Source organism: Bufo gargarizans, chromosome 11 (genome assembly GCF_014858855.1).
Source record: "Bufo gargarizans isolate SCDJY-AF-19 chromosome 11, ASM1485885v1, whole genome shotgun sequence".
NCBI lineage: Eukaryota > Metazoa > Chordata > Amphibia > Anura > Bufonidae > Bufo > Bufo gargarizans.
This window is the reverse complement of record NC_058090.1, coordinates 9,398,920-9,411,260: the sequence shown is the minus strand read 5'-3', so window position 1 is coordinate 9,411,260 and position 12,341 is coordinate 9,398,920. Positions and strand designations below refer to the sequence as shown.

Here is a 12,341-nt window from a genome sequence, read left to right as displayed (position 1 = left end):
TCCTGGCATCATACAACATCTGCCCAATCCCCATGACTACTCTTCCTGGCATCATACAACCTCTACCCCTTATCTGTTCAGTCCCCATGACTACTCCACCAGGCATCATACAATCTCTACCTCTCATCATCTGCTCAGTCCCCATGACTACTCTTCCTGGCACCTTACAACCCTTACCCCTTATCATCTGCCCAATCCCCATGACTACTCTTCCTGGCATTAAACAACCTCTACCCATGACTACTCTTCCTGGCACCTTACAACCTCTACCCCTCATCATCTGCCCAATCCCCATGACTACTCTTCCTGGCATAATACAACCTCTACCCATGACTACTCTTCCTGGCATCATACAACCTCTACCCCTTATCTGCCCAATCCCCATGACTACTCTTCCTGGCATCATACAACCTCTACTCCTTATCTGCCCAATCCCCATGACTACTCTTCCTGGCACCTTACAACCTCTATCCCTCATCATCTGCCCAATCCCCATGACTACTCTTCCTGGCATCATACAACCTCTACCCCTTATCATCTGCCCAATCTCCATGACTACTCTTCCTGGCATCATACAACCTCTACCCCTCATCATCTGCCCAATCTCCATGACTACTCTTCCTGGCATCATACAACCTCTACCCCTTATCATCTGCCCAATCCCCATGACTACTCTTCCTGGCATCATACAACCTCTACCCCTCATCATCTGCCCAATCCCCATGACTACTCTTCCTGGCATCATACAACCTCTACCCCTTATCATCTGCCCAATCTCCATGACTACTCTTCCTGGCATCATACAACCTCTACCCCTCATCATCTGCCCAATCTCCATGACTACTCTTCCTGGCATCATACAACCTCTACCCCTTATCATCTGCCCAATCCCCATGACTACTCTTCCTGGCATCATAAAACCTCTTCCCCTTATCATCTGCCCAATCCCCATGACTACTCTTCCTGGCATCATACAACCTCTACCCCTTATCATCTGCCCAATCTCCATGACTACTCTTCCTGGCATCATACAACCTCTGACCTATTTTCTAAATAAACTACAAACAGTAGAAGAGGAGGTGGATGAATGAGAGTAAAGGGTGGCTGCTAGGTCAGACTACAAAAGCTTTAGCTCTCTCATGATGGTGACACATAGGTCTGCATGAGAGCTGTACACACAAAAAGGTAGCATTTTCATGCAATCAAAACCAGAACAATAGAAACCTGTTGCAAAGGTATACACACCCTGGAAATTCTATACATACATTCCTTTTAAAGTAAATTGGAAGCATTTTTTTTAAAATGGAAAAAGGGGCACCCAGATTTTTGACTCATCCTAAAATTATTGCAAAATAGTGTGCCATTAATGTGTAATGGTCTGGTACGTAGATCTCTGAGGGTGGGGGGGGGGGGTAAGTGGCTGCAGATAATGTTACATAATGACACAGTCATTGAAGCTGCAGCCTCTCCACCACTGTCACTCCTGATGGCTCTCTGTCCCCCCCCCCCCCTCACATAGGATGATAATAATATAGGGGGGGGGGGGGGTAGGTGTCACTGGTCTTAAGGGCAGGGGCAGATCCCAGCATAAACTGGGGCTTCTAACACAGACCTGGGGGCCAATATCTGTCACATTGCTCCATGAGGGTAAGAAGCTCTGAGGCCAGGGACTGGAAACCTGGAGACAGACACTTCTATCAGTCCTCCAGTTATTTATCTTCTATAGAAATGTAGGATTTGAATTTCATTCCAAGAATAATTAGAGGAATTCTCTGTTAACAGTTGGGAACAGCGTAGATAGATAGATAGATAGATAGATAGATAGATAGATATGAGATAGATAGATAGATAGATAGATAGATATGCGATAGATATTAGATAGATAGATACTAGATATAGATATATATATATATATATATATATTGAGATGGATAATAAATAGAAAGATGTTAAATATAGATAGGTAGATATATGAACACATAACCAATATATTGATATGCATAATAAAAAGAAAGATAGAAGGATAGGTAGATAGATAGATGTGAGAAACAAAGAAAGGTAAATAGATCAACAGATATAAACTAGATAATAAACAGATATGAGATAGATTATACAAAGATAAATAGATCAATGGATGGATAAATATAAACTAGATAAATAATATGATGGGTTGGACGGCTGTTATTAGCAGGACGGGGCCGCCGCCCAGGAGCAGTCATTAGCAGGGATGTCGCAGAAATCAATGCTCGGTGCCGGATAAGGCGCAGCTTTGCGCCCACGCTGAGATTTTACCGCTAAGATCTGATCGCTTAGCAACCTCCAGCCGCACAATTTACTGCCTAATTCCTTCTATTATTCCTCCTTATGTCCCCGGGAGAATTTATCATCTAGCAAGTGATATGTGATTAATATGCGCCTTATTACAGACAATTGTAGGGATTGGTAATGTACTACGCGCCCCTCAGTCTGGTACTATAACTCTCAGTATGGTCTAGGGGCATTCCGGGAGTTTCAGTTCTACAATAGCTATGGGTGACAAGTCAAAGATACCTTGTTCTAGCAATATTTCCTGTAAAGTGGATGCGACATAATTTAGATATATCAGTATAGACCAGTGTGATTGGTGCAGGGATGAGGCGATGTCTGTAAATACAGTGTAAGTGACTGTACACATGAGCGGTTTTAGGTATTGTGCAGTCACTGAGGCTGGAGATGGAATCTTCTTTTTCTCCTGCACTTTTACCTTTTCTTTAAAAACTACATAAAAAACAAGGAAACGCGTGAATGTGAGAAGGCGGCACCGACTGCGACATTGTAACGGAATCACCCCCAAAGTCTAAGGAAGTTCCTGAAAATTATCTATCTATCTCATATCTATCTATCATCTATCTCCATAGCCACCTCGTATATTTCTTTCTTTTTCTCTTTCTTTCTTTCTTCTTGCATTTTTCTTCTCTATCTTTCATATCAAACCTGCCTGTTTGTTTACTCTATCTATTATCTATCTCCATAGCCACCTGGTATTTTTCTTTCTTTCTTTCGTCTCTCTTTCTTCTGTCTACATACCTGTTTGTTGGTTTAATCTATCTATCCATTTATCTATTATCTATTTCCATAGCCACCTCTATCTTTCTTCTGTCTCTTTCTTCCATCTATCTACCTACCTGTTTATTTACTCTATCTATTATCTATCTATCTCCATAGCCACCTCATATATTTCTTTCATCTATCTATCTCATATCTATCTATCTCATATCTATCTATCTATCTATCTCTCATATCTATCTATCTATCTATCTCTCATATCTATCTATCTATCTATCTATCTCTCATATCTATCTATCTATCTATCTATCTCTCATATCTATCTATCTATCTATCTATCTATCTCATATCTATCTATCTATCTATCTATCTATCTATCTATCTATCTCCATAGCCACCTCGTATAAATATTTCTTTCTTCCTTCCTCACTTATCTAATAAAGAGGGGGGAAGATAATAGATATCTCTGTGATGTATTATATAATTGTTGCATTTCCCATCCCCCCATATAACGCAGATGATGTCAGGAGGTCTCGGTGTGAATGGCTCTGTCCCCTCGGTTTGTTCCTTGTACACAGGGACTAATAGTTTGTCGGACAATTTCCTCCTCCTGATAAATCTCTGATGGGCAAACAGTCTAATGTGATTCTGTGACCTCCTGTGGATTGTGGGGAGCAGTCGTGACAGTCCGAGACTGCAGCAAATCACCCAGACAGTCAGCCCCGGGTCCTAATGAATGCAAAACACTGCGCAGCCCTGACAGCAGCATCTCCCCTATTAACAGGCATCACCCATGGACGGTCACCCCGGCAGCCGGGGCCCCTGAACCCCCACATCAGACGTCACCCCCCTCCAAAAGCCGCACGTGAACTCTATTAGCGGCTCATTGATGCGTTCATGCGACTTAATCAACATGTTTTCCAATCAGCATCACTGATAACATTGTATCCATCCATCGCTACATTGTATCCATCCTTCCTTCCTAGTAAACAACTTTTACCAAATAAACAACTTTCAGAAGTGAATGGTCGCAGCGACTTTTAGACAAGTGCAGTCAAAGCAAAAATAAAAGGTAACATTTTGTATCCATAACTTCCAGACGTGAATATAGACAAGTGCAGTCAAAGCAAAAAATAAGGGGGACTCACCTGGCAGTGTAAGGGTTTGGTCCCTCCTGTGGTGGGTGAAGGGTTAATCAGGGAAGTAGCACTCATTCATTCCACATTGCACACAATGAATGGGTTAATAGCCCCCAGTTCTTAGCACAATGGTATTAATCAGATTATGAGGCCGTGCAATTAGCTCCCAGGGCTGGCTGAGGATAAAGGGGGCTTTGGCAGTGGAGTGGATTAGATTGATTTCATTAAATCTCAATATACAGATCAGTCTGCTATCACCCAGTGCTGCCCCCTCCCCCTGCCAGCCCTGGCCCCTGGGTGCTGCTGCTGTATGGGATGTGCACAGGGTCTGAGCCAGGGTGACGTGGTGGGAGTATATAAGCCTCACTGCTGGGATAGGGCTGGAGAAAGTTTGCAGAAAGGAGACAAGGACAAGTTGCAGAGCAGCAGAGAAGTTGCAGAGTTGACTCCTGGTCCCCTCATCTGAGGATTTCTGACCCATTTCTGAGGACCCCCCCAGTAATCACCCCCTCTGGTCCCTGTCTTTCCCTGGCACACAGCCCTGTGGAATGCCCTCTGGCATGTTCAGCATTGACAACATCTTGGCAGCCAGGCCTCGCTGCAAGGAGTCGGTCCTGCTCCCTCAGACTGGAGCCCTGCTCTTCCCCGGCCTGGGGGAGTCTCTTTATGGGGGCGCAGACTACGGCGGATTTTACAACAGGGCAGTGGCCCCTACATCTACCCTGCAGGCGGTGAATGGATCTAGGCTGGGATTCAATAACTATTACTATGGACAGTTACATGTGCAGGCTCCTGTGGGCCCCTCCTGCTGTGGAACCATGCAACCTCTGGGGGCCCAGCAATGCTCTTGTGTACCCACTGCCACAGGTAAAAAGATCTACCTATCTCATATCTATCTATCTATTTATCTCATATCTATCTATTTATCTCATATCTATATCTATCTATCTATCTCATATCTATCTCTACTATCTATCCATCTATTATCTATCCATCTATTATCTATCCATCTATTATCTATCCATCTATTATCTATCTATTATCTATCTATCTGAAAGAAAAAGAAGCCGCAACCCACCCAAGTGCAGATAGTAGTGTCCTGTACTCATCCATATAGAGACATTTCAGTCCTTTTACTGGGACTGTTCTCAAGAAATATCTATATGTGTGAATGAAGGACAGAACTTTCTTCGCTGAAGTTGGATGATCTGCAGCTTCTATTTCTTTTCTGACTGGTAGATTGTCCCATCTACACTGCCCCCCCCCCCCCCCCCACTACCACTACTACACTGTTCTATCTCCTATCTATTTATCTATGTATCTCATATATATCTAATATCTATCTCTCCATCCCAGTCTTTTTTTCTTCTTCACTGTTCCTTGCTGCTCTCTTACACTTTTCTCTCTATACTTCTGCTCTGCTTTTAGATAATTCCCCATTTTCAGCTCATCCCACTTACTGCTGCCCATTGCCTACACTTTATCTGGTCCCCAGTAATACTCTGGATTTTGCATGGTTTCCATCCTTCTATGGTCCGGTCAGTAACACATTGATAAGCCCATTCACATGACCCTCCCCGGTGCAGAGCAGTGGAGCGGCTGTCACCCCCACCGCCTGTCACACACTGCCCCCCCCCCCCTGTACACCGGGCACTAGGACAGCAGCGCGTCTGCCCGCGGGTCACGTGACCCTGAGAAGGGCTACATTGTGTTCCAGATGTTTATCTAAATACAAAATGCATCGTTATCTAACAAGTCCCAACAGCATCATAAATGCAGAATAATCAATCTAAAAATGGGCTATAAATTAGAATGAATACAAAAGCAGGAGAATTTTATTTTTTATTTATTTTTTACATCGACAAAAGTTATTCCGTTGTGAATCATAAATGTTACTGATAATCCATGTAGACAATGTACAGCAATATCTTTGAGTTCTTGTCATTTTGGAACCACAAACTTATTACCGTCAGAGTTCTTTTTGTAACTTCAAAGTATTAAAGTAGTAAAAGTAAGTGGTAAAAAAGAAAGAACAATTTGTAATATAAGATTTCATTAATGTAGTTAATAATAATAATTATTATTATTTATTTCTATAGCGCCACCATATTCTGCAGCGCTTTACTAATTTTATCATTATAATATATCTATCTATATAGATACTTTTTTCGTCTCTCTCTCTCTATATATATATAATCACTACATTATTGTAATCAATAAAATATTAAAATAAATAATAATACTTGTATGGTTAATGTTAGATATATTATTAATTTTAACAGCAATTTTTAGTGTATTATAATTATAATATTATGATTATTCTTATATTATAATAAACAGTAAGGACAATTACTGTATACCAGTTGAACAAAATAGGTTCATTTTAAAATAATGAAATGCTATTACTTTGAATAATAATAATAATAAATTTGCATAGTGTCACCATATTCCACAGTGCTTTACAATTTAAATAATGATGATTATTATTTATTTGTATAGTGCCACCATATTCTGCAGCACTGTACAATTCAGATTATTATTATTATTATCTTAGTTTTTACATAGTAGAATATTTGTCACTTTGTGTGTTGCCCTGACCCCAGTGATCACTGCTGTGAGGCTGTCCTAGTGCAGGATCTAAGCTGGACAGTTGCTGGACATACACTTGAGGGATGGGGTAGAAGCTGCTCAGTCCTGTATCAGTCCCTAACTGTCCCCCTTTCTTCTCCAGGTTATGATGGGGCAGGTTCGGTATTGATGCCACCAGTGCCCCCACAGATGTTGCCCTATATGAATGTGGGCACATTGTCCAGGACAGAACTACAGCTCCTTAACCAGCTGCACTGCAGGAGGAAGAGGAGGCACAGGACCATCTTCACAGATGAGCAGCTGGAGGCACTGGAGAACTTATTCCAGGAGACAAAATACCCAGATGTGGGCACCAGGGAGCAACTGGCCAGAAGGGTCCACCTCAGGGAAGAGAAAGTGGAGGTGAGTCTCAAGTCCTTAAATATAGGTGGTATCAGCAGTGGTGTAGGGCTGCAATGACATGTAGGTTTTTGCTGGCATTTTTCTGCACTTTTGCTTTTTTAGCACTTTTTGCACTCAAGGGTGTTGTGCATTTTTTTGCTGTAAAAACACCAGCTCCAGATGTTAGCTGAAGATCTATGGGAAATATGAAGTGCAGGACACAAGGTCCTGGTGTTTTTGTTCATTAGGTGGCATTTTTTTGCATTTCTGGCTTCCTATCTAAAAACGCAGCTCGCGAAAGCTCTTGTTGTTTTTTCAGGAATTTTGCCAACACCTTTAGTGGGAAAACGCAAGCGGTAAGACACACTGGGTGCAAGAAGTGGCGGAAAAAAAACATCAAAAAACCACAGGTGGCAAAAAAAACTAAAAGAAAAATCTCATTAAGGCTACATGCACACCGTGTGCTGTCCGCATCAGTATGTCCGTTCCGTAGCCGCAGCAAAAAAAGTAGAATATGTCCTATTCTTGTCCGTTTAAGGCATTGTTACAATGGATCCGCAAAATAAAAAATAAAAAAAACGGAAGGCATACGGATGTCATCCTTTTTTTTTTGCGGATCCAATGTAACAATGCCTAAAACAGACAAGAATAGGACATGTTCTATTTTTTTTGCGGGGCTACGGAATGGATATACTGATGCGGATAGCACACGGTGTGCTGTTCGCATTTTTTGCGGGCCTATTGAAATTAATGGGTCCGCATCCTATCCACAAAAAAAAAAACTAACGGAATGGACACGGAAACAAACAACGTTCGTGTGCATGTAGCCTAATTCTGAGGCTTTCTTTAGGGATCGTCAAAAAAAAACAAAAAAACGTATGACGTCTGTATGGCATCCTTTTTTTTTTGTGGCATCCGTTATTTTTGCGGATCCATTGTAATAATGCCTATCCTTGTCCGCAAACTAGAAAAAAATAGGACATGCACTATTTTTTTTTTTGCGGGGCTACGGAACAGACATACTGATGCGGACAGCACATGGTGTGCTGTCCGCATTTTTTGCGGGACCTATTGAAATGAATGGGTCTGCATCCTATCCGCAAAAAAACCCTGACACGGAAACAAAATACGTTTGTGTGCATGAGGCCTAAGGATCATCACCACCTTCTCCATCAGCCTGCTCTAATTATGTCCCAATTAACCCATTCACTGCCATTAACGTCAGCCACCCGCAAGTTACACTCTAGCGTTCTCCTGACGGTTTCCTAATGCCACTTATTCCAGTAAATACCTATACACGACCTCTTCAGATTAACCTATGCAGTGTCGGCACCCTCATGTCGCTCGCCCTAACATAACGTATTACGTCTGGATGACAGTAGTTTTCTTGTGTTAACCCAGTCAGCGCCAATGCCCCCTAATAGGTAACCTTGCGGTGTGCGGAACCACAAAATGGATACGGTCGCATGCAGGAGGACTGAGGCTACTTTCACACTGGCGTTTTGGCTTTCCGTTTCTGAGATCCGTTCAGGGCTCTCACAAGCGGTTCCAAAACGGATCAGTTTTGCCCTAATGCATTCTGAATGGAAAAGGATCCGCTCAGAATGCATCTGTTTGCCTCCGTTCCGTCTCCATTCCGCTCTGGAGGCTGCCTGCAGCGTTTTGCTGTCCACTTGACGAAACTGAGCCAAACGGATCCGTCCTGACACACAATGTAAGTCAATGGGAACGGATCCGTTTAAACTGATACAATCTGGCACAATAGAAAACGGATCCGTCCTCCATTGACTTTCGTCTTGGCTATGTTAAAGATAATACAAACGGATCAGTTCTGAACGGATGCAGACGGTTGTATTATCTGAACGGATCCGTCCATGACGGATCAGCACCAAACGCGAGTGTGAAAGTAGCCTTACACTGACACATAACTCTGCTGACTCCATCCCATCTCCCTGGTAATAGGAAATTACATCAATATCGGATGTAAAAAAATATATATTATTGAGACCAGGGAGCACCACCTGGAAAACTACAACTCCCAAGTTTTGATGTATGTTTTACTGAGAGTTGTAGTATTACAACAGTTAGAGAGACACAGGTTGCAAACCATTGAATTAGATCAGGAAAAAAATGAAGGTCACCAAATGGAAATGATTAGTAATCCTTATTCTTATGTAGTAGTAGTAGTGTATTAATAGTAGTAGTAGTAGTATATTAGTAGTAGTGTAGTAGTATATTAATAGTAGTGTAGTAGTAGTAGTAGTATATTAATAGTAGTGTAGTTGTAGTAGTAGTACCGTATATTATTTTACTATCAGCACCATCATCTTCATGAATATTAATCTCATGCCATTACCCATTCTTAAAGGTCTGGTTCAAGAACCGCAGAGCCAAGTGGAGGAGGCAAAAGAGATCTTCATCAGAGGAGTCAGAAAATGGACAGAAATGGAATAAAGCTCCCAAATCCTCGACAGAGAAAACAGAGGAGCAGAGCAAAAGTGACCTGGACTCGGACTGCTGACCAGGACTAATGATGGACCTGGTGGACAGGGGGGACTTTGCACAACAGGACGCTGCTGAGCTGCACACATGCTGGGACCTGTACATAGCCTGTATATATGATTACCTGTATATAATTACCGTGTGTCGCACCGATATACACTGTACCAGAATGTGCTATTTATACCGTAAGTTAAAGGAATTTCTCGACAATAAACAGATGGTGGCTGCACCGTGTTGTCTGTGACCTCAGTCATTTGTGCAAGGACAGGACAAGGAAGGTAAGTGCTGATGACCTGGACATATGGCCTCATATCAAGGAGAGAGGTTCATGCAGGAGGGAAGTAGAACTGTGGCTCTCCAGTTATTGCAGAACTACAAATCCCACAATCCCCTGAGCCTGCTGAAATAGATGGATGTGGGGAGAGTCCACACTATGGCTAAGTAACTAGGCCGTGGCTGTATTTCCATCCCTTTCCTTATTTGTGTGTTACACTGAAGAGATGCACTGGGGGTCTGTCTGTCATAGGTGGTCCTCCGGTACAGGACGTGGGATAGGGAAGTCCTCGGGATAAAATAGACCGTCATTAGTGGGAATTTAGAGGCCAGTTATATAATATAAAATCTATCTAATATCTATCTATTTATATCTATCTATCTATCTATCTGTCATCTATTCCTCTCACCCTTGATATACATTAGTCTGCACTGGAGCTGTATACATTAAGTTTTTAATTTCAGTCATGATCTCTACTTCATATCTATGTAACGTCCATCTATATGATCCCAATCTCTACATTATTCTACTTTATTGTTGATTACTGAGCTCTTTACCAATTTACTCTATTCTCATGGTGAGCCTTCAGATAATTTATATCTTGTTTAGCGCATTCCAGCTGTCTGTCTAATATCTATTTATCTAATATCTATAATCTATGTAATCTTTTTAATATCTAATATCTATCTATCTATTCTATTTATCATCTATACTCCATCTATCTTTCTATCCATCCATCTATCTACAGGTGAAACTCAAAAAATTAGAATATCGTGCAAAAGTTCATTTATTTCAGTAATGCAACTTAAAATTAGAATTTTGTGAAAAGGCTCAATATTCTCGGCTCAAAGTGTCACACTCTAGTCAGCTAATTAATCCTTACCCCCTGAGCGAAGGGGACCTGAGATTGTGACTTTAGGGGTTTCATAAGCTGTAAGCCATAATCATCCAAATTATAACAAAGGCTTGAAATATCTCGCTTTGCCTGTAATGAGTCTCATATGTTAGTTTCATTTTTTAATTTGCATTACTGAAATAAATGAACTTTGCACAATATTCTATTTTTTCAAGTTTCACCTTTATCTATCTATCTTCTATGTAATCTTTTTAATATCTGTCATATCTACCTAATATCTATCTCTCTATCTACAGTATCTATCTCATATCTATCATATTTGGCAGAAAATTGTACCCCTGTGCATCACCGACCTCACAGGGAGATTGACTTAGTAGTTTTTCAAAGTTAAGCTGTTACTTTTTCTAACTCTTGAATCAAGGCCTGGTTCACGATGCAGCAATTTTGCAAGATGAAACCCAAATGTATCTAGCAATGTTTGCTCCACAGGAACGCCCTCATATGATCAGTTTTCATGGGCAATAATCACAAATGGATTGAATGGAGATGTTGAACATTTGTGTCTCCAGACAAGTTCTATTGCGATGAAACAGGAGTCAGATTAATTTGTTATAGCAATGAGCGGTCAACTGATGTCACACATTGCAGTCATTGCTATAAAGGGAACCTTCTCATCCCATCATAATATCCCTGCCTGTTCCTTTTTTCCTAATTATCGAATGAAAAGTTGGAGCAAAATTGTTGGTAGGGATGGTGGAAATAATTTGTATGGTTTGAGATTTATGGAGAACAATCCAGAGTTTGTGGCTCATATCACGGCTGATTCAGAATAACAGATGGAAGCTTGTAATAATAGGACATCCTGGCTAATATAGCTGTAAAACAACGGAAAACCTCAGAATGTGTAAGGAAAGTTTTCATTAAACAAATGTAAAAAAATTTATGAAATTCTGTGGTTGCTCGGCCAGTCAGGGTACCATTTGGCAAAAAAATTGGTATTCATGCAGGAGCCATGAGTTTTACTTGCCAGAAAGACTGATGGACAAAATGCAGACCGGATAAAGTTTATCAAACATTGGCAGCTGCAATTTTTGAAAAACAAAATATAATAATTTATTTATTCAGTTAAATATAGACTTAAAGTTGAGATTACACATGTATATAGTGAATATTTATTTTCATGCTTTTAAAAAAATTTTAATCTTCAAATTCCATTTTTTTTTTTTATAAATTAATTTTTTTAATTTTATTTATTTATTTTTTATAAATTAGATAGCATTTTCCTGTATTCGTGGAACTGGTTCCAATACGTTTATTTTCTTAGTTCTTGGAAATTGAAATCCGCAATCAACAGGAACAGGAAGAAGATGATGGTTGTTTTAGTACCAGGTGGATGAAAGAATTGTCAACATATTGTAAATGAATCGATGATGTCAATCATTTTGTGCAGCACAATCCCATACAAATCCACTAATGGCAATGTAAAATATGTGCGTACCTGTAAATTATATAAGTACGGAGAGCACTGAACAATCTGTACTCCATTGACTTCAAT

At 40.7% G+C, this 12,341-nt stretch overlaps 1 protein-coding gene across 1 annotated transcript; it reads left to right on the top strand.

Moving 5' to 3' along the window:
• Positions 1–4,732: 4,732 nt before the first annotated feature.
• On the top strand, positions 4,733–9,750 carry GSC (goosecoid homeobox). The gene is made up of 3 exons (XM_044272785.1): positions 4,733–5,051; positions 6,916–7,175; positions 9,523–9,750. The coding sequence occupies exons 1-3, from the start codon at positions 4,733–4,735 to the stop codon at positions 9,673–9,675; spliced, it is 732 nt and encodes a 243-aa protein (XP_044128720.1). The 3' UTR covers positions 9,676–9,750.
• The last annotated feature ends 2,591 nt before the right edge of the window (positions 9,751–12,341 follow it).

What these genes read in the sequence shown, in the direction of transcription:
- GSC (XM_044272785.1), top strand. Translation starts at nt 4,733, where the DNA reads ATGCCCTCTGGCATGTTCAGCATTGACAACATCTTGGCAGCCAGGCCT. An exon ending in TTGTGTACCCACTGCCACAG is followed by an intron (nt 5,052 to 6,915) that starts GTAAAAAGATCT and finishes TTTCTTCTCCAG; the next exon opens with GTTATGATGGGGCAGGTTCG. An exon ending in TCAGGGAAGAGAAAGTGGAG is followed by an intron (nt 7,176 to 9,522) that starts GTGAGTCTCAAG and finishes CCATTCTTAAAG; the next exon opens with GTCTGGTTCAAGAACCGCAG.